Raw genomic sequence first — 23,850 nt, 5'->3', positions numbered from 1 at the left:
CGGATCCAGTTGTCTTTTCACTAATCTAATTTCCTATATTCCTGCCCCCATTGATTTCAAATTGATCCGGCTCCACCCACATCCTAAAAAACAGCCATGATCTTTTCTATTAATCCAATGAGATTTCTCCAGTGAAGGCGTGTGATTGTACCGAGGGGCAAACTTCTGATCTCTCTGGTGAAGCCAATACGGAAGTGATTTAAACTGCAATTCATAGATTGGCTCCAAAAGGGAGTCAATTCCCATAGACCCCCATGTTAAAATGCCCAACTTTAGAGCAGAAAATAATATGTTTACAGCCTGGTACAAAATAGTTTTTTGTCTGTAATAGTTTTCTGCCCTTCATGACAACTGTGAGGGGGTGAATTTTTTTGCAAGTCAATCGTTTAAATTATATTCATCTTTAAATTTCTGCATAATTATGGGCGTTGCCACATGAGGGGCGGTTTAACAGCCACTGCTGTCACTAGGGTTGAGCTAGGCGAGCGTGGTTTCACCAACGTCCCGCCTCTTTACCCATTTTCGGATATCCGCAAGTGATGCACGGTGACATGCGGCCAAGATGGCGACGGCAGGCACCGCCTACTATTGGCTTCAAAAACAGTTTTCAGAAACCTATGGGTGACGTCCCGGATATGGTTTGTACATGACGCCATTACTAACTAACAGAAAACTTCATGTACATTAAAACTGCCTTTTTAGGGTTGAAAATGTAAACTTTTGAAAATAAATTTACATTTTTTTCCTCGCCAGCATTTTTCAGTTTACAGCCCTGTTGTTTATCAGTTTCTTATACAAGTTAAGTTTTTGTATAGGGTTCGTTTCCAAATAAACTGAAAATGTCCTACTGACCTTCATTTTTATTTTGATTATATTGTTAACTTCTTAATAAACCTCAAACAAACATGTATACATTTGTCCTCGCATTCTTTACTGTAGTTCCCTCCTGCCTCATTATGCAGCTCATTATGGAGCTCATTATGCGAGCCTTTGTTTGCTAGCTGTCAATCAATCCTTCTCGCATACGGCCCCTCTAAACAAAAAGTGTCTTACAATTTCTAAATCAATATATTGGTTTATGTGAATGAGTAGGCAGGATGATTTTCACATCATTTTAAAGAAAAAACTCTAGACTACTAGATTCAGTTTAGGAAAGTCTTGTTAAAACATGTTTAGTATGGGTTTTGTGGACTTATATTAGTTCATATAATATTTAAGCCCAGTTTGTGCTGAACAAAGACCAAATGTAAGAGCATGTCAGAACCTCTGACAGTGTCCCAAAATGGTCGGACCCCAGAGGGTTAATTGCCAGCCAGCACCAGCATTTTTATGATTTTCACAAACGTTTATTGTATTTCAGAATGGTTTTCCTTCATTAAATATATAAACATACAATATATTAAATGAAAGAACAGACTCTGTTTTCAAAAAAAAAAAAAAACTTTTCATCTTATCTTCATTTGTATTCTTTTTATCACCTCTCAATTATGGGTAAGTTTCTTCAAAGGACCAAATTTTGAGAAAATAAGATTTTTGTAAAGGACTTTTGTTAGAGATTACTGTTAGAGTGGATACTGACAGTGTTTTATAAGTTGGGTAAGAGCGCCACCTAGTGGATAATAGCGGATATATGGATTGCCGTAAAAACTGGTCATTGGCAGGAAAGCGTTTTCTCTTAATTGACGTGATAACTCGTCAATGGCGGGGAAACAGTTAAAGTGTAAGTTTTTGAAAATGACACTGTTATCATCTCCGTGTACGCTACAAAAACACCAATTTGTATAAAACAATGTCATCTTTAGTATGCGCATTAAGTGTTCGGACATGGTCTGATGTTACCAATTATTGTCCTTGCATGTGTAATGCAGCCATTTTTATCATTTGGACTTGTGTGAACTAGGATTATTTTGTCGGGAAACTTAAAAAAATGTGAAAGTACAACTTGACTTATTAGTACATTGTTAGCGTTAGCTTCATTCAAAAAAAAAATGCTGGCTTATTTTTAACCCAATTTTGGGACAAAAGGGGTCAATTTAATCTATTCTGGGTTGTTTAATCCCACTGTTGGGTAGGGTTGTGCTCAACGATCGTCAGACATATTGCCGATAACAGGCTTTGATGATGATAGTTGGAGATAGTTATTACATAGTTTCACATTAACATGCGTACTGCGTGCTTTTCCTCGCATGACAGGGTTTGTGGGCTTCACTCTGTGTGAGAAAGCTTGTAAGGTGCGCAAATTCTTTCTCGTACGCATCTGGACTTAATGCCGCGCGTCTTGGACTCTTGGAACTGAACACGCGCGGCATGGACTCCTTCTCGCACGTGAACTTGAAACACGCATGATTCGGACTCTTCCTTGCACATGAACTTGTAATACGTGCGGCTCTGCCGTTTCCGTGGACTAGAGAGGTTGTTAGGCGTGCAAGGGTTTTTAAAATCAGTGAGTGTGCCTGCAGGATTAATGGCATCAGTTTTGGAGTCTTCAAATGTTTTCAAGTGTGTTTTCATTGGCAAAACAGTAAAATCACATACACGTCACTCCCCAACCCCCCACCTGCTGCAGTGATTATGATAAGTGAAGAGAAACAAGGAAACCCGCCGTCACCCTCCGCCTCGTGCATGCCCACACAAAACTCCTCTGGTCTTCTCCATTTCTTCATCCAGTTTTACCCCACCTACCCTCCCACCATATGCTGTTAACGTCTCGTTAGCATCTGCGCTAATTAAGCCGACAGCTGCTAGCGAGAGAAAGAGAGAGTGTGAATATATCGCACTCGGAGACCTCCGCTACAGCACGAGCGGAAACCAGACCTCATCCCACGCTCCGGCTTCATTAAAGAGAAAGAGAGGGATAGAAATAGGCGAGAGATCAGACCAGTCGGCCAGACCTCACCCACCCATAGGGCTAATGAACAGCAGTGGAAAAATATCCTGTTGAAATATACAGATACTGATAAATTATTCCACACTGGGGCCTTGAGCAAACCTTGTATGAAAAGAACAACTGTGGTCAGAATGCTGATCAAATCTTACTTCATGAGCGATTTAGGAGAAGGTTTGGATTTGTGTCAGTTTTGCTTTAACCGTGCCAACCAAGCCACGTCTTTATATGTACGAGCTTTGTCAGTTTTGCTCGAGCCGCAATTACATGCCGTTAAAACGGCACTGCCTTTCCTAATGCCAATTACTGGTGGTGAATTTTTTCGTACTGAACTTTCGTCAGTTAGTAGGGAAGCCAAAGTTTTAAATGAGCAATCTAAACGAGCCGTTTTAGTTTTAAAGGAAAAGTTCACACAGAAATAAAAATTCTCTCATTATTAATTCACCCTCAGACTTTTTTCATGAAACTAAAACTACAGGTGGAATATTTACGTAGCCAGGGCCGCCTTAACCCAATGTGAGGCCCTGGGGCTGAGATGTTTTGGAGGCCCCCCATACCCTCAATTTATAGTCTCATTTAAAAAAAAATAAGTGTAATATCTAGGTAATCTACATCACAAAATGCATTAGTTTCTTTCGATACATACAACAGTGAGTTTTACCTCTTTGACCTAAAACACCATAATATCATTATTAACATATCACTGAGCCCACTTGAGCATAAACACAAGACACTTTATTTAACAACCACACACAGCAACTTGTGGTGAAAATAAAACCAAAATGTGTGAGAGTATATATGTTTATAAGCTTTATAGTTTTTGGAATATACAAATTTGCAGAAAATTGCCACTCACTAACTAAATGCTCACCACAGTTTTAAAAATATAAGAAGTTAAAGTTAGTTTTAAAGTGAAAATGCATTAATGTTAACAAAAGATACGTCTTTATAGACAGAATCTTGTTTTTTAATCAGTTATTTATTTTGTAGGCTATTGAAGATATAGTATGCATTGTATTTACTGTAGTATTTATGCATACTACGCATGTAAAACGAACACGTATGAATATGCACAAAACAGACAGGGAACATACATGTACCGTATATAAGATCTTTAGATAAGGAGATTATAAATATGAATGGTGCGATCAGGGGATGATTATTTGAGATGGTCTTGTCACGCTTTGACTTGCACATTTACCGTTGCGTCGTCTTTCTAAACCAACAGATGTGTACTGTGAGCTAACATCGCGTCAAACTCCATCGCTCCGGCTGCGCACGCGTCACTGATATAAACGCGAGTAAACTTAAACTTTATAACAACGAACAGCATTAATATGTTCGGGAACTCCTTTCTTTATTTGGCGGCCGCGGCACATTATCTTGCGCACAGTTGGAGAGACTTCTGCATGCCAGAGACTCAAGACAGCTGCACGAGCACAGAGAGAGCGGGCGCGCGCGCGAAAGAGAGAGAGCGGGCGCGCGCGCGAAAGAAAGAGAGACCTGCAGTGCTTATTATGAAATTTCAGAAATTACTCTTTCATTTGTTGGTGGATTATTTCCTGTTTCTCTGTCACACTCAGTCTAACATGCAGGAATGCCAAGTTGACAACGCGCACTTAATTACATTACGCAGAATAGAAAAATCTGTTACGTCTGATATTTTATTTCACGGTAAGTTACCACGGACCAATCAGCAGCCATGTAACGTGCAGTTAGAGTGATTGACAGATAACCTGACAAGTTACAAAACAATATAAACGTGAACTTGGGAGGCCCCTGAACTTGGGAGGCCCCTGGGCTTCAGCCCAGGTAAGCCCGTGCATTAAGGCGGCCTTGTACGTAGCCCTGTAAGATACAATTAAAACGAAAAAGAAATTTTGAAGTCGGAACTTAAAGGTGCAGTGTGTAACGTTTAAAAGGATCTCTTGACAGAAATGCAATATAATATACATGACTACATAAACAGTTGTGTATACAGACCGTACAAAATGAACTGTATTGTTTTAATTACCTTAGAATGAGCCGTTTTTAACTACATACACGCTGGTGCCCTTACATGCAGCATCATATTTCTACAGTAGCCCTAAACGGACAAACTGTTCCATAGAGAGTCCCTACGTTGTCTCAGATGACATTGTTTGTCCTGTGGCAGCTATCGTAGCTTCTCATTGCGTTTTGAAATTGAGGTTGGTTGCATTTAGATAAAAACACACATTACACCTTGCTACTTGATGACATCATTATATATAGATTAAAGCCATACAATAAAAAATATTTTCTGGGTCTTTTAAAAGTTTTTTTGGCTCGTAGTATGGATAAACATCCACAAAAATGTACATTTAGAAGATATAAGTATTCAAAACTTTTGCACATATGAGTCAATGATTTTTATGACATCATTCTGCACTTCAGCTTCTTGTCAGATTTCAGGATGTGGGGCAAACTAAGGGGGCGTGCACATCAAAGCTTTTACGCCCGGCGGCCGGTGTATGTTTTCAATTATTTCCAATGGAAGCGCTGCACTATACAAAAAAGCCAGCAGTTGCAGTTTTTTTTTTGCGCCTATATTCAACTTTGAGTGAAAAGCGCAGCTTGTCAGTGTCAGTTCTCACACGACCGTCCAATCACAGTGCAGGAGGGGCGGGACAAATATCAGAACAACCAACCGGCGCAACGTACAACAACTGATAAACAAAGCAGAAGTATCACAGTCCCCAAAGCACTCAGCTGAAGAAAGCTGGCAGTCGGCTGAAAAAAGCTGGCAGTCGGTGACCGCCTAGCGTTTTAGCCGCGTTTAAAAACTTTGGTGTGCACACCCCCTAAATGCCACTGGCTTTTTTTAAAAGGGAGGGACCACTGAATATGTCCTGTCCTAACTTCCTGTTTTAGTGGAAATTACATCTATAGCCCTATTCGGGCGGGATCAGTTTTACAGGGGGACCTTTGAGAAAATCGTACTTCTCAGAGGTCTTCTGTGTTTTTAAACCCGTCCAAATGTTAATGTCTGTTTTTGCCAGCAATATCTTTAAAAACGCGGTTCTTTCGTGTTTTGGCCAACGTGATCTGCCGTAAGGTCTTACTAACGCGCATATATTGTAGTTCCTGAGTCCCATTCATTCAGATATGGATGTTTTTCTTTTCATTTGGCAAAATAAAATAATTAAATCAAGACGAGCTGAATATCAAACACTGTTCAGACTGGCCACTGTAATATAAGTATAAGGTAAGAAACTCAACCTTATTTTGTTCAACTCCGGAAAGGTAATGTTAATTAATAAAGATAACAAATTGTTATTAATCATTATTTCTGAATTTCTTTGGGTTTATTATAAGCAGCCAGTTATATAAGCTACTTTATTAGGATTTGTATAAGTTATTTTGATTTGTTAAAATTAAATTCATAAATTACATGTTCTGTAATAATTTTACATTTAAAGGGATAGTTCGGCCAAAAATGATATTAAACCAATGATTTACTCACCCCCAAGCTGTCCGAGTTGCATATGTCCATTGTTTTTCAGACAAACACATTTTCGGATATTTTAGAAAATGTTTTAGATCTTTCAGTTGATTAAATGTTATGTTACGGGGTCCACCCATAGTCCACGACCTTCAAGTCCAAAAAAAGTGCGTCCATCCTTCACAAATTAAATCCAAACGGCTCCAGGATGATAAACAAAGGTCTTCTGAGGGTAATCCGTGCGGTGTTGTTGTAGAAATATCCATATTTAAAACTTTATTAACGAAAATAAATACCTTCCGGTAGCGCCGCCATCTTAGACTCCTCTGTATTCAGGAGAGAGTATTAGCGTAGTGTACGCACTTTTCTTAGTGACGTAATAAAAATTCGGAGGGCGGGGGCACAGAGCAGCAGCAGAGTAGCCTTCGCAGGCTGCATAAGCTCTCATCCTGAATGCGGACGCGACTAAGATGGCGGCGCTACCGGAAGGTATTTATTTTCGTTAATAAAGTTTTAAATATGGATATTTCTACAACAACACCGCGCGGATTACCCTCAGAAGACCTTTGTTTATCATCCTGGAGCCGTTTGGATTTAATTTGTGAAGGATGGAGGCACTTTTTTTGGACTTGAAGGTCGTGGACTATGGGTGGACCCAGTAACATTACATTTAATCAACTGAAAGATCTTAAACATTTTATAAAATATCAGAAAATGTGTTTGTCTGAAAAACGATGGACATATGCAGCTCGGACAGCTTGTGGGTGAGTAAATCATGGGTTTAATATCGTTTTTGGCCGAACTATCCCTTTAAAGCAAAAAATCAAAGATTAGAAACACAAGTATCCAGAGCAAAGCCCAAATGGGTGAAACAGACATTCCCATCTCTGAAATAGCCTGAGAATTTTAATCCCGTCCGAATCGGTACATGAAATACCGGACGTCATGGGTGACATGTTGAAACTCAAACGTCGTTTGGAAAACTAATCCCGTCTGAATACTGTAGTGCTAATGCATTGAACCTAATCACTTCACCCTTTAAAAGTTGCATTCGACTTTCTTGGTACATTTTTGTTATTTTGAATGACATCTACATACTTCCTCTTTTTCTTTCATTCTTTCATTCAATGTTCCGGACTCCTGTTTCCCGTTGATTAAAATGTATTCACTGCACGCTGAGCCCTGCGTGATTGAACTAATGCAAAACCAGAGAGCTTCTAATGCGAAAGTGAGACAGACAGTGAGTGTGAGAAAGAGCGGCACAATGACATCCTGCTCCTCAATCATGATCTGTGAGAGGCGTCATGAGGGGTAAAGAAGGTTGGAGAAGCTGAGCAGAGTACATAAGGAGACCGAAATGAGGTTCATATACAGATGTGACAGTATGGACGTCCTGTGACCTGACTGGGCAGCTTCAGTCTCATCATATTAGACATCCTGGTGTCAAGTGCTTGTTGATTTATCTATACTGGAAAACAATGTGCTGTCTAGTTATGCTGTGTTGTGTTATTTCACACTACCCAGACTTGTCGCCTCATCACATTCAATTGAGGGAGCAAACTCACGACTCGGCTGAAATTATATTTTTGTTGCCATGGTGCTGTAGATTCAAGCGTACTGTACATACTGTAAACACTTACTTTTAAGAACTTGTACAGGAGGAAGGTAAACCAGTTTGTAAGCATCTTTTCAGCGACAGACTCTGTCCTAAAAGAGAGAGAGAGAGAGAGAGAGAGAAAGCATATCAATCCCAATTTGTTAAAGCGAATAAACGACAATAAAAAAGTGAATTACAGAACTCTTTACAATGTATCACTTGCAAAAAACGACTTTTTTCAAAACAAACCACCGATCTTCATTAAAGCCGGACAATTATAGTAATAGGGCAATGTCTTCCACTAATGGGCAACTTGTCGCCTGCCATAGGACCCCCAAAAGCTTCCCTAAAGTAGTAACAGAAGTAATTAAAGCATTGTGTAATTAATGGACTTCAGTGGTCCTAATTCATCTATAGCGGGAGACTGCTAGCATGGGTTGCTAAATGTGGCTCTTTTCCTCAGGCCCTACAGGAACCATTCCTCCTGTTTAATAACACATTCATAGACTAACCAACTCTCATCACTAACTTACATAAGGGCCTATTAATAAATTATATACCCCTTAAAGCGATAGTTCACCCAAAAATGAAAATTCTGTCATCATTTACTCACGTTGTTACAAACCTGTATTTGTTCTGATGAATACGAAGGAAGATATTTTGAAGAATGTGACCAAACCGATCATGAGCCTCATTCACTTTTATAGTAAGAAAAAGAATACTTATAATCATTAACGGTTTGTTTACAAATTCCTCAAAATATCTTTCTTTGTTCAGTCGAGAAGAGATTATGTTTTTTGAGGAAACCATTCCAGGATTTTTCTCATTTAAATGGACTTTAATGGACCCCAATACTTAACAGTTTTAATGCAGTTTAAAATTGCAGTTTCAATGCAGCTTCAAAGGACTCTCAATGATCCCAAACGAGGCATAAGGGTCTTATCAAGCGAAACCATTGTCATCTTTGGCAAGAAAAATAAAAAATATGCACTTTTAACCCATAACTTCTCTTGACAGATTGACAGGGGCACCAGAGTGAGAAACGATAAAAAACATTTTTTGTTTTCTCTCTCACCTCCTGAGCAGAAGCTTGGGATGGTTCTTGCTCTCCAGGTTCTTGTCGATGAGGTCAGAGAGCAGCTGTTTGAGGACTCCTGTAGCGTACTCCATCTCTCCCTGTAGAGCCGTCATGATGAGTGATGCCACGTTGCCGCGGTCACGCATAGAGAAGGAGCGCTGAGCTTCCAGTGTACGGATAAATGTCAAAAGGAAGTGCTTCTTGGTGAGGAGTTGACCAAACAGAGTTAAAGCCTTCTCGACGTTAGCCTGAACCTGAGAGGAAAACACACAAAAGCCACTTAGAAAAAAGTCCTTGAACAAGAAAAAAAACAAAACACTGAACACAGAGAAATTAAAGATAGATAATATGCTAGAAACAGACAGATGAATATTTGAAATGTTTTCTGTCTGTCTATAGGTATCCATCCATGCATCAATCCATCTATGCATATATGCATCCATCCATATTCATCCATGCATCCATCTATGCATCCATATCCATCTATGCATCCATTTATGCATCCATGCATCCATCCATTCATCCATCCATATCCATTCATATCTATCCATCCATCTCCATCCATATATGCATCCATCCATATCAATCCATATCCATCCATCATCCATCCATGCTTGCATCTATCCATTCTTCCATGCATCCATCCATCCATTCACGCATGCATGCATCCATCCATCCATCTATCCACATCCATCCATATCCATATCCATTCATATCCAGCCATCCATCCATATCCATCCATATCAATCCATATCCATCTATGCATCCATCCATTCATCATTCCATCCATCCATTCTTCCATGCATCAATCCATCCATTCATCCATCTACGCATTCATCCATCCACCCATGCATCAATCCACATCCATCCATCTATCCACATCCATTCATCCATCCACCCATCCATGCATCCATTCATCTACTGTATATCCATTCATCCATATCCATCCATTCATATCCATGCATCCATCCACATCCATCCATCCATCCATATCCATTCATATCCATCCATTCATCCATCTATGCATTCATCCATCCACCCATGCATCCATCCATCCATGCATCCATCCACCCTTGCATCCATCCATCCACATCTATCCACATTCATTCATCCATCCACCCATGCATGCATCTTTTCATCCATATCCATTCATCCATATCCATGCATCCATCCACCCATCCATCCATCTATATCATCTATGCATCCATCCATCTATCACAAATTAATCCATTATGTCCACTTTATCCATCCATCTATTTTATTTATATATTTCATCAACCATCCATCCACCCATGCATTCACCCATGCATCCATCCACCCATGCATCCATCCATCTGTCACCATTAATCCATTATGTCCACTACTTCCATCCATCCATTTTATTTATGTATTTCATCATCCATCCATCCATCCATGAATCTATGACCATTAATCCATTATGTCCACTTCATCCATCCATCCATCCATCCATTTTATTTATGTATTTTATCATCCATTTCATCCATCCATCCATGCATCCATCTTTTGTCTTTCATATCTGCAACTGTCAGATTCAGAGATCTTAAACTTTCAGTGCAGATGCCCTTTAGTTAAGCAAACAATGTTGAGGCAGAAGTCTGCAGGAGGGACACGCAGAATTTTGATTGACATCAAAGGGAATCTAAGATGCAAGTAACTCAAAAAAAGGGAAAAACAACAGAATCAAATCCAGAAGCGAGAGAGAGAGAGAGAGAGAGAGAGAGAGAGAGAGACCAGCAGGAATCAAACATGACCTCAGTATCCAGGGGTGAACCATAGTGATCTGTCCATCTATGATCCACAGGGTGGCAAAATGTCACTTTTCATCCATCTTGCAGACATTTCACACATGCAGACGTTCCCAGCATCACACCGTAAATCCACACATGTACACTTACATAAGGTGAGGTATCACTGTATACCCAGTTTCACATTGGCCCGCTGGTTAGAGCTCATACTCATACTTAGTTAAAGTAAGAATGATGAAGTTGCCTCACACAGCATTTTCACTTTCACTGCAGACAAATTACTTGTGGTGGAAATCTTGTATGGTGCCAGGTTAGGACACGGTGTCATAATCCAAAAGACATTACAGAAAACAAAACCGACGATGAACAAATACAATTTCTGAACAAGAACGCTGAAATCAGACATCAAAGCAGCGAAGCCGTTTCCGACCATCAAACCAGCATCTGTTATTGTCCCCTACAGCACCTTATGTACCATGTAACCTGACAAAGGCCTTTTCCGACAACACAGACTAATAAAGCGCCTCAATTCTTCTGTGCTGAGCCGAATGAAATTTGTAGCCTCTCGGGAAGGCCGATTCTACTGTAGGTTGCTTTGGGGCGAGAAGCTACGCAGAGCAATAAGGGTCTGAGCCGCTCGTATAGGCACTTGATTACGCCGGGGACCCGAGGGCAAATACAGTGAGAACAAACCCCAGAAGAAATAATAAATACGTGATCCCTCCTCAAGCCAACAGCGTGACCCTTCGTATGCATTCGTATGGACGTAGCGTGTTGGAGTAATGGAGTGTTTAATTGCGATGGCTGGCGTGTGGTGTACTTTGATGTTTCACAATAACTCAGCGTTGTTCTCCTTTCCACGCACTATTAGATGCTAGTCATTAACGCCTGGCTTTAATCTACAAGGGGTCATGATGTTTAAAGCTGTCCAATCCCAAGTCACCAATCTGATTTGTCATAAACAAGCGATTGGTACTACTGAATTAAAAATATACGCATACTTTCTGGCGATCCCATGTATTTCTGATATCTCGGACATATTGCATCAAATTATGAAATGATGGTGTTAGTAAAAATCTACTGATTTCGTTTACATTGTTAGTACTATACTAAGGTTACCGTGGTGATGAAGATGTACTGACCCGTACCTCCATCTCCTTGAGCACCGGGTGGTCCTCGATGCCAGGGAACAGCACTCTCATGGCGTAGGTCCTGTAATCCAGAAACGGTATACCGGCTCCATCAAGCTCCTGGGTCAATTCGTGAATGTCGGTTTGGAGTTCAGCGAACGCTACGAGAAAACAAAACAGCGTTTAGGTGTGCGAATGGCTAATGTGAGCTTTTTCGGCATTTGGAAAGTAAAACATAGACCCACACACCTTGAAGTCTAAAATGAATAAAATGTCTCATAAATATGAGTTTGATTTGCTGAAAGCCTTTTTAGAGAATGCAAATTATCTTTTGAATTCAAAGCGATTGATTGGGAAAGGCGGTCGCCAGGTGCTTCGTACAATAACGGGCACTAGTTGGGTAAACAGAAGCAATGCGAAGTCTGTCAATCTGTTTGTTTACTTTGCTTACAACTAATTTGGTTTTGCCATTTGAAAAAAGCGAGAGGGATGAGATGTAAGAGACGCAAAGTTCACAGGAAAAGAAAGTCAATTAAATGCATGAGTGGGTAATTAATAAAGTAGCTGAGCTTTTCATGCATAATTTCCTCCAGCTGTTGTTCCTCCCTGTTGTCCGCGGGGATACGAATAGTGAGGCTTCTTCTCTAAGTGAAGGTTTTTCATCTTAAAAACGCTACACAAATATTATTCAACATGAACTGCCCGGTGGGATTTTCAGTCTTCTCTGATAAAAAAGTGACAGGCCTAAAGAGCTTTTAATTCAATGTTTCTTTCTCGTCAAAGTGCACTTGAAAGGCCTAACAAAGATTTTCAACATGAGGGATGGCCTTGTAATTCAATTCCGCTTCATTATTCGGAAAGCCGCGTGTCGGATTGCGGAGCGCGAGGGGGCATTACAGACGGCTTAAACGCAGAATTTTCAAAGCCCTGCTGTTATAGCGGTCAAAACATTACGCCTCTGTGGAAGTGGGAGTGTTGCCAAGGTCAGTTTGCTTTAGTGGAGTTGTTTGTCAAAACAAGTTTGAAAAGTTTCCTACGTTCGCCGATAATGCGTTGCTTTCTGAAATGCGTTTCTTTGGTGGCAAAAGCACTCAAAACAATTTCAATTACCGTGATGTCCACACATGCATGCACTAACATTTCTCGGCTAATGTAAAGCAGTAAGCTGATATCCCCGCTGAGTGTTCCCAGTATCTAAACCGGTGCTGGATTGCTCGCTAATTATCCATTAGCCCTGCTTTTGTTTGTTTGTATTGCTGCGTTCTCTGATGGGCTTCATCACGGCTCGGTAAATCTCTGCACATGGCAAACGCCCTGGACTGTGTTCATTGGTTTATACCCAGTGACTGCGTCATTACAAATGTTTCCACCCTTCCTTATGCTACACGGAGGGGGATTTTGAGGGCATTTTTTATTTTTAGGGTAAATATTAAGCATGCCAAATATCATAGTTAACTCTAGGGCTGCACGATTCTGGAAAACATTTGAATCATGGTCTTTTTGTTTTTAAATAAAGATCACGAATGTCAACTAAACAAAATAACATACACTGTCAGAAAAAAAGGTACAAAACTGTACCTTTTTTGTCGCTGGGGTGGTACCCTTAAGGTACCGTTTTGTACCTTTACAGGTATATAAACATAATATAATGTTGTACCTTTTGGGGTACATTACGGTTCCTTAAGGATCTACTGTATTTTGTACCTTTAAAGGTACAGTTAACTGTTTTGTAGCCTTAAAATTTAACTGGTACAAAACTGTTCCTTAAGGTACACAATTGGTCCTTAGAGTATAATATAGTATAATAACCAGTTAAATTTTAACATTTCAATGTGTTTTATACCCATAAATGTACAAAAAGGTATCTTTTAGAGCAGTGATTCCCAAACTTTTTCAACGTGCGGCCCCCCTTGTGTACGGTGCATTCCTTCGCGGCCCCCCAAAGAAAATTTGTGACAAAAACTGTTCTAAAACTCAACATTTTAATTAAAAAAAAACATTAAATTATAGGAAAAAGTAGTGCTTTTGGTTAGTAGCCTTATTTTTTTAGGTTTAATTACACAGAATTCATGATAAATTAATATATATGTCATAAAACTGGGGCCCCCCTGGCACCATCTCGCGGCCCCCCTGGGGGTTTGAAAACCACTGTTTTAGGGTACCACCCCAGCGACAGAAAAAGGAACAACTTTATACCTTTTTTTCTGACAGTGTATAATTTAAAAATAGGAATTGATGCAATCTCTATAAAATTGTTTTAATCATTTAAATTATTATTTTTTTTAATCTGAAAGATTCCATGACTCACTAATAAATATATGAAGAGTTTGGTACCAAAACGCAATAAATCTATTTTGAATAATTAGGGTAAAAATGTGTTTTCTATCCCAAGAAAGTGACAAGATGAAAACCACTATTTTCTGTTACAAACTTTCACATAGCATCTTTAGGTTATAATAACATTAAAAATGCAAACCCATAATATGATTTTCAAAGATTTATTATAAAAACGCATTATTTTTTTCTGCAAAATCCTGCAAAAAGTTTTTATTTTTCATCCATCCATCTTTCCATCTCCATCCATCCATTCATCCATCCAAATGCTATAAATCTATTGAATTAATATATAAATCTGCATTCATCTTTGCCATGTTATATTCATTTAGTTGACTAGTGGTATACACTGATTAAAAAAAATCTGAAAACCACCACAGGTTTATCAATGCAATCAAAAGTATTATTTTGTTTTTGTTTGTTTGTTAATTACAAAGTACAAAGCAGATGAGGAAAACCAGGATTCGGTGTGTATTCCACGCCGCCATTATTGTTTATAATGCGTGAAATGGTGCGCTGTGATTTGTTGAGCGGATTTATTGCATTCTGCTCAGAAGGAGGACTGTTGACGCGTTTTGGAAAAAAAAGAGAGAAAATATGACAGAATTACACGGCGGATATCGAATTTTGCATAAAATGAAGAACTTTTTTAATACTGACCAGAAAAAAATACTGATTTTGGTTTTAATAGTGTTTATCGCGTTTTGGAACTCTTTATGTGTTTTATTACTGGGTGAAATAAGGTGTTTGTCCTTGATCATAAACTGATACTGTGTGGTTGTAAAGAGACGTTTAAAACCTACATCAGGGTTTCCAAAACTTTTTCAATCCAGGACCCACCTAAACAGGTAAAATCTATTTTAAGATCCACAGTTTTCCTTAAAACAAAGCAATAGTAAAATAAGCATTTTAAAGTGGCTCTCTTAGTGGTTCATTTTAACACAGTTTGCTAATAAATTAAAGGGAACTAGGCTACTTATCCTGTTGTATTTACACAGCATAAATGTTTAAACGATGCACAGATGAATCTTGCAAGTGAACCAATAAAGAATTGGCATTGCAACCCACTGTTTAAAAATCCTTCTTTGCATAGGTTCTGGGTAGAGGGGATACAGCTACAGCCAAATATTGCGAGATGATGGGTTTAGGGTTAGGTTTGGGGTAGGATTAGGATGAAAAACAGTAGTTCTGGCTAGATATGACACAGTTATAGCCCAAATCCCGTGAAATGTTGGGTTTATGGTAGTGATGCACCGATGTATCGGCCGCCGATATTTATCGGCCGATTTTTGATGAATTGAAACCATCGGCATATCGGCAAAAGCACGAGAAAGGCCGATACCGATTAATTGTTTATTAATTAACTGCATAAAGAAATCCATTATATGTAAAAAAAAGAGTTAATATTGTTAATAAAATAAATGCTGAATAGCAAAAACCACCTTTAAAGGTTGTCATGCTGTCTTATTATATTTGTTTTAGCTTAGTTTGTGCCTCTCTTATTAGGTTGGTCAGTTGAATGTTGATTAGATAAAATCCATGTTCAGTAAAAATTATTTGATGCAGAAATAAACTACCTAATAGACCAACTGTATAGTATTGTATACAAGTGTTTAATATCGGTATCGGTATCGCCAAGAAGTTGTTAGTTTAAATCGGTATCGGCCCAAAAAAATCCTATCGGTGCATCCCTAGTTTATGGTTAAATTTGGGGGAAGAATTTGGGAGAAAACAGCACTAATCCTGCGAGATTTTGACCATAGCTGTGTCCATTCTAGCCACAACCCTTTACATGATGACTGCTTTAACTCTGCGACAGCACCCACGCATATTTCAATGTTCCAGTAAGATTTTTGTCAAACGTTTAATAGACAGACGAATAGTTATAATTTAGGAACAAGATCTTGTGGGTGCTTAAATCGAGATTGTGAACTTTTTACGAATAACCATGCAGCCCTAGTTTCCTCAAAAAAACTTTTGACACTTTATTAACAATTGCATCTTATAATAAAAATCCTTTATTGTATTGTAATGATAATGATAATTGGGGGTAAAGTATGCTTAACTGTAAAAAAATTATGAAATTTACAATGTATTGTAAAAAGTGAAAGTTGGATCAACTTAAAAATTACCGAATAAAATTAAGTTTTTCAACTTCTTCAACTTCTCTTTTTCAACTTTTTTTATGTTGATCCAACTTTTCACTTTTTACAGTATGCAAAAAACCTTATGTGGTGGTTTCCCGGAGAGGGTTTATCCTAGTCACAGACTAAAATGCATATTTGAGTTTAATTTAAAAACACCTTGTACTGACATATCTTAACCTATATCAGTGCCATTGTTTTGTCTCAAAATCCAAACCAGTATTTTTTTTTGTAAGGCGTGTTTGTAAAAACTACTTAAATTTCCTAAAATAACTAAGGGCTAGTCCTGGATTAATCTAAACCCTGTCTGGGAAACCGCCCCTACGAATAGCACTAGCAGTATTATATTTAGATTGTAAGTGGCCAGGACATTTTTTGATAGGTTTCCTGAGACTCTCTCTCTCTTTTTCACAACGGTAAAGTTGACCTCCCTAAATTGGGTTAGAAGGGGAGTTTGAGAACTCTGGTAATTATAAAACGAATCCAACCCAAACAGTAAAAACAAGCTAAGGTCATAAATATTTTGCAGAGGCTGTAAATAACGTCCGCGCCTATGATTTGAATAAAATATTGATGCACAGATTGAACGCGTTGTGATAACAACCCGTTCGTGTTCTCCTCTAATGAAGGCAACCGGGCAATCACAACCGAATCAGCCCTAAGAACGTGACAGCTAATCAATGCCCACCACTTCCTTCACCCATTTGGCAAGAAACAAATTTCTTTCATCATTTTCTGTCTGCCATTCAAACCGTTTCCCCCCCTCATGCCACAGCAAACGCTGTTTGTTAGCTAGCTTGCCTAGGCGCCGTTTTCATCCACCTGACAGGGTCGTGACCAAGAGGTCCGACAGTCCTAAGATAATGGCCAATTAGACCCAGTGCATTCTGTGGACTGGTATTGGGAACCTTTAAAGCAAACGACAACTAGAAGCTGAAATGCCATAACACTGCAGTCCGCGAACACCAACCTGTTACCAAGACATGTTAACAATGGTAATGGTGTCACCATGGCGACAAGAGACGGGAAGACGGTAATTTGGAGTCGGATAGTAATACCTGCAGTTTCCACGTCAACATCCATTTGAATTATATGTAAAATTAATGTCGCTTATGAATAATTTACCTTCTTTACACTCAAGAGCGACTCTAGACTCCAAGTTATCCATTTGTAGCTGAAGTCGCTTGAGCGTGCGGTCAGCGTCGCGGGATTTACGCTTGTAGGCGATGAGCACAGCGATGATGACCAGAAGAAGAAGACCACCGCCTCCGCCGATCCCAATGATAGCTGGGAGAGTGAGCAGACTGTCGGAGTAGATCTGCAGGGTACCAGGGGAGTATTCGAACCCTCCCGCACGAATCTGTAACGGGGACCAAAAACACTCATTGAAACAGGAAAGATCTACGATTAGCATTCAAAATTTTGTTGGGGCAATTTGTGCAACCTTTGAGTAAAAGACGCGACACAGTTCTGCACGAAACCGTAATTAAAACTTTATGAGTCTATCACATTTGCGAGACGAGCGAGAAGATTGAAAACCCATTTAGCTCAGAGTGTTCTATTACCGGATCGTTTCGAGCTTCGTGAAGACTCGTAATTCGTAAATAGAAAGTTTAACAAGGAACTGTAAGATTGTTTACACAGCCATTTCCCTGCAAAACGCAATCTAAGTAAGTATCAAGGTGTTTATTCTAACCATATAAACATCCTTTTAAAACCAACTTGATATGAAAATGTGAAGTAAATAAAATCAATTTTAATATTTTTGGATAATGTAAGTGCTTATTGCTCATACAAAAGTTGCCACCATGATCCTGTGATACATTAAAACTCACGTAGAAGTCTTAATTTGATATAAAGCAATAATAAAGATCCAACTGTAGTGCTGAAATGATGTGATAGTGTATGTACACAGCACCACAGGCATTATGTGCTGTCTGCTAAACAGCAGGGACCCATGGGAAGAGATGGGGGTCAAAGATTCAAGCCATACAAAATTTCCTAGAGAGACTCTCACTAACAGGGGTCAACACACAGCTGTGTGCTAGACCTCTTACACACCAAACACACTCTTATTCAATTCAGCTGAAATGTATTTCTATATAGCGCTGCAAATTGCTTTGTTGCAAAGCAGCTGTACAATAAATGCATATTGGTATAGACATAGAGCAGATCTGGAAATGTACGGTATATAGTCTGTAATTGTATCCTTTAAAGGTGCAGTGTGTAACTTTTAGAAGGCTCTAATGACAGGAATGCAATATAATATACATAACTATATTATCAGTGGTATATAAAGATCTTACATAATGAACTGTTATGTGTTTATTACCTTAGAATGAGGCATATTTATTTAAACACAGTGGGGTCCCCTTACATGGAAGTCGCCATTTTGTGCCGGCATTTTTCTACAGTAGCCCTAAACGAACAAACTGCTCTACAGAGTGTTTTTTCACTACTGTATTTTGTCTTAGAAGATGACATATTTGTCCTGTGGTGGCTACTGTAGCTTCTCTATTTGTTTCGGTGAATAGTGGACTGTGCCGTTGGTTGCAATTCACAATCTCACTGCTAGATGCTGCTAAAATCTACACACTGCACCTTTAAAGGTCCATTGTGTAACTTTTAAGAGGATCTCTTGACAAAAATGCAATATAATATACATAACTATACTTTCAGTGCTGTATAAAGACCTTACATAAGGAACCGTTATGTTTTTATTACCTCATAATGAGCCATTTTTATCTACATACACCGCGGGTTCCATTACATGGAAATTGCCATTTGCACCGCCATGTTTCTACAGTAGCCCTAAATGGACAAAAGTCACTACAGCAACATGTTTGTCCTGTGGTGCCTACTTTAACTTCTCTATGTGTTTTGAAAGGGAGGCATGAGCATTGGACTGAGCCGGTGGTTGCAATTCGCAATTTCACCACTAGATGCTGTTAAAATCTACACACTGCACCTTTAAAGTGCACCTATTTCATTGCTAAAAAACAACGTTATTTTGTGCATTTTGTATAATACAATGTGTTTGTGTGGTTTATGGTTAAAAAAAAAACATTATTTTCCACATACCGTACATTTTTGTAGCTTCAGATGTACTGCTTTCCTCAAACGCATTGATTTGTACAAAACTCATTGATTTGAAAAGCGCTGTGTGCCTGATTGGCCAGCTAATCTCTACGTTGTGATCGGTCTGAATTCCTCTGACGTCAGACGGAAATGTAACGCCCCTTACCATGTTTAAAAGATTTGGTTGCTAACAGAAGTTAACTTACAGGATGCAAGTCCAAGCGGGAGGAATTATGATAATGTCGGTCTTATCCACGTCAACAATCCTTTTGCTTATCGTTAACATGTACTAATACACACTTACACAACAAAGAAAATGTAAAATCGTGAATAGGACCATTGGTGCTCTTTAAAAGTAATTTATGTATGTAATGTTGACCGATGAATTTGCACATGGTTTGCCTTAAAGTATATTAAAACACCACATAGACACATAAATAGCAATTTACAACAACGCAGGTGTACTGTATAGGAGAGAATAGCACAGCTGTGTGACCTGACCTCACAGTCCTTCAAAGTACCACACAAGGACAGAAAAACATAGAGACACATCTATTTTTGAACCAGCATCTTTGAAAGAACAACACATTTCGGACAATTTCTCTGAATGTGATGTGACACTTGCAGCTTTGCAAAAAAATAATAATAGTGGGGTAAATATTTTTATCTTCTGGAAGCCATCACATGAAATGACACATGGTGGCAAGTTTAAAAAAACGTCCTTTAAGACGTGTTCCCTCAGCAGTGCACTCAGCTGGTGTTAAAGAAACACTCAACTTTTTGAAAATAGGCTTATTTCCAGCTCCCCTATAGTTAAATATCTCAGTTTTACAGTTTTGGAATCTTTTCAGCCGATCTCTGTGTCTGGCGGTACCACTTTTAGCATAGCTTTGATATTATGCAGCCCCCGAAAATAGTCCCCAGGTGCTGTAGGTAACTTTCAATGTAACTTAGTACCGGTCACATTGAAAGGTACCTAGCTGGGGACTATTTTCGGGCACTGCATGATATCATTGCGCCTGCTGCAGCCATGTTACAGCAGCAAAGTCCTTGATTATTAGACCAGTTTGAGAGTATAGTCCTGGCCATATTGGCCTAGAAAATCACAACTTTTAATTTTCCGTCGGTCTTAGTACACAATGTAACTACAGAAGAGTCAAGTTTTAAATAGGAAAAATATCGAAACACTTTGGTTATTTTTAACCTCTTGAAAAGCACCCCCATTCTGGCCTGAAACCATGAAAATACCTACTTTCACTAAAAGGGCTGTTTTTACTAAACCATTTATAGTATAAGCATAACTGTGGTATCATTAGATAGAAGACACTTTGAGCTTCGTTTTCCATGTTTCAAAATTATTTTAAGATTAAAAAAAAAAAAGTTAGAGAGGCTGAAGTACATTGTAATAAATTTTTTTTTGCATAACATCTTTTTTAACACTAAAAATCTTAATGATAAATATATGTGTGAAACCTATAAATGCAATGAGGCCAAAGCCACAAGTCTAAAGAAGTTATATTTCACGTTTGAAGTCAATAGACCCAAAAATGAGGTTCTTGCAAGAGTTTTTGTAAGACTAGTGCCTTTTCTAAGTGCCAGTCAGCCACAAAATAAAAGTCTTTTGTTTACATGCATACACGTTCGTTCTTTTTATTGTTTATCCTTATATAAGCGTATAAAATGCCGTATCCACACCAGGAAATAAAGCTTCACACAAAGATCGTTGAATTCGTGTTCTAATTGGCTACACGTTCTGTCTATCAATATTTTCCATGAAGTCATTGGAGGAACGCGCGAGTCAGATGACGTCACGATATTAGACAGCGCTGTTTGGATATTATGTATTATACTCCCGCCTACTTGTACAATCAAGTTCGAGCGCTGGTTTTGAACGCGAGTGTGCTCTCATATACAAGTGTTACGATGTAAATAGTCCTCAGATTGTATATTATAATCTATTACAAGACGTGCATCTGAAATCTGATGTAAACAATGGAAAATATATCCATATTTCACGGATTATACGCATTTGTGGACAAAACTGGTCATTGGATGTACTTTGTTGGAGAGTTTTTATGGGTTATTCACACATCTGAAACAGACTGGATTCGATTCGCGTTCCTTATACCAGCACAAAGGTAAGGAGTCAGTTTATATTATGCATGTTGTTATCTGGACTTCTGTAATAAAATACTATATTTATGATACTAGAGCAATTTTATCTCAAAACGGACACCATACACTGACGCTAAACCCTTAGACCTTTTAAACGATGTATAGTAGTGTTATTATTATTGTTGTTTGTACACAGTAGGCTATTTATATATTGTTAGCAGCATTAAAAAAAACTGACGTCCTTCCGTCCGCGAGCTAGTGCGCGTCGAGAGGTTAAGCACAATGCTAATGGTCTAATCAGATTCAATGGATTATGCTAAGCTATGCTAAAAGTGGTACCGCCAGACCCGGGGATCGGCTGAATGGATTCCAAAACGGTAAAAAACAAATGTTTAACTCTAGGGGCGCTGATTTTTTTTCCAAAAAAAGTTCTCATTTTAGACTTTGACTTGTCATTTTTAATCGTCTGACATTTGGTCAGTGTGAACAAAGATTTAAAAACATCTGCATAGCATATTTAATAAAATCCTGAATGTATCTTTAAAATAAATGTTTTTTATTGTTGGTTCTTAAAGGGGTCATATGATAAATTTTTTCATTTTTCTTTAGTGTGTTATGTACCTGTTCGTAAATGTGTAAGATCTGTAAAGGCCCAAAGCAAAGGATTTGTTCCATCTAAAAGAGATTACAAATCTAGACCTGACTAAAGTGTCTCGATAAGACACGCCTCCACATATCCACGTCACTGTGAGGGAATTTAATACCAAAATTATATTTAAATAATTTGAATGAGCATTTATTTTAATGCGTGCTGTGCGTATCCCTATAGCCTAATGAAGTTATGACTCCAGAAGGTCACGATTATGGGTTATTATGGGATTATTGAGGTATTTGGCCAATCACAACGCACTTTGTCAGCTGGCCAATCAAAGCACACTGCTCTTTTCTGCTCTTTTTCAAATGAGCTTTGTAAAAATTGACGTATTTTAAAAAGACTGAGCAGTGAGGAGCTACAATAGGGTGCATTATGTAAAAAATTATGTGTTTTATTCGTATAAAACCATGTGAGCACATTAAATATACACTGCAAAAAGTAGAGGCGTAACGATAAATCGTGACACACATTAATATACCGATCTGTTATTGATTCTGAATTGCAAAGGCGATATTATGCACAGCTTTTTCATGTACTACGGCTCTTTGATCAGTAGAAAGTCCTTCAAATTAAATGAAAATGAAAAAAATCTAATTTAAAAACTAACTGGTAACACCTAAAAAATTAAGCTTTATCAACTATTAATATTTTTTTTAAGTATTACCAATTCTTATTATTTCAACTTTCACTTTTTACAAGGGTAAAAAATAAATTTTTCAGGGGTTACCATTTAAAGTCACTTTTTAAGTTAATTCAACTTTCACTTTTTACAATGAAAGAAACAAACTAATGTTATTTTATCATATGACAAAATGTGCAAATATAAAAGCATTGTGCATTAGTGTGTTGGGTACGCACCGTTACTTTATGTTGACCGGTGAGGTTGGGCCATTCGCAGAGCAACTGGGACTCAGAAAGAGTCAGAACACACGGCGTCTCTCCGATAAACACGGTATAATTGAGCCTGGAGTTACCTGGAGCTGCTGGAATCAAATTACGACCCTAGAAAATGAAAGACATCATTAGACAGACCTAAAACAGACATGAGATCCTACCGAGATTCATTAGTTGCATCATAAAAAGTCATTTACATGAATGATGTGAGGGTTTAAATGCAAACAAGTGTCAATGTTTTTACTTTAAAGTTTACTTGTGGTATTGTGGTATGCTGGCCTGCTGGTTCCCATTACGAGTGTTACTCTAAACACTCTTACCGTTAATTTTTTCAACCTGTCGAAATTGTCTAAACATATTGCCTGTGATAATCAGCAGCGTTGCACAGATGCCATCCATGGACGTTGTTGAAAATAAGCAATACTATTCCTTCAAGGTCTAGGAATGAGTTCTACAGATAACAGCCGTGGTCTGAGATAAATTCAAGCATTACGTAACCTCAGACACAAAGGTCATGTAGATATTGATTTAAAGGAGAAAAAACAAAGGTTCTTTAACAGATATGAGTTTGATCTCCACCGTACGGATAAACCGTAAGAAAAGAAACGGGGACAGGAGTTACGAAAAAAGAAGAAATGTTGATGAACACCAGCAATGCACCACAATACTGCACCCCGTCGATCCCTCCACCCTCAGGGTTCAGCGAGGTCAC

At 38.5% G+C, this 23,850-nt stretch overlaps 1 protein-coding gene across 2 annotated transcripts in view; it reads right to left on the bottom strand.

Annotated features, from left to right (window-relative positions):
• plxna1a (plexin A1a) overlaps positions 1-23,850 on the bottom strand; it is a 265,890-nt gene that overhangs the window by 20,754 nt on the left and 221,286 nt on the right. The window contains exons 19-23 of one of the 2 annotated variants that reach the window (XM_065285365.1): positions 23,103-23,246; positions 17,522-17,756; positions 11,931-12,079; positions 9,020-9,276; positions 7,988-8,054 (exon numbers count right to left, since the gene is read on the bottom strand). In XM_065285365.1, the coding sequence (XP_065141437.1) occupies positions 7,988-8,054; positions 9,020-9,276; positions 11,931-12,079; positions 17,522-17,756; positions 23,103-23,246 (852 nt within the window). The remainder of the gene's footprint in view (positions 1-7,987; positions 8,055-9,019; positions 9,277-11,930; positions 12,080-17,521; positions 17,757-23,102; positions 23,247-23,850) is intronic. The other variant, XM_065285366.1, reaches the window with a different exon arrangement.

Source organism: Paramisgurnus dabryanus, chromosome 21 (assembly GCF_030506205.2).
Source record: "Paramisgurnus dabryanus chromosome 21, PD_genome_1.1, whole genome shotgun sequence".
Classification (NCBI taxonomy): domain Eukaryota; kingdom Metazoa; phylum Chordata; class Actinopteri; order Cypriniformes; family Cobitidae; genus Paramisgurnus; species Paramisgurnus dabryanus.
The sequence above is the reverse complement of the archived record's forward strand: the minus strand, read 5'-3'. Positions and strand labels throughout refer to the sequence as shown.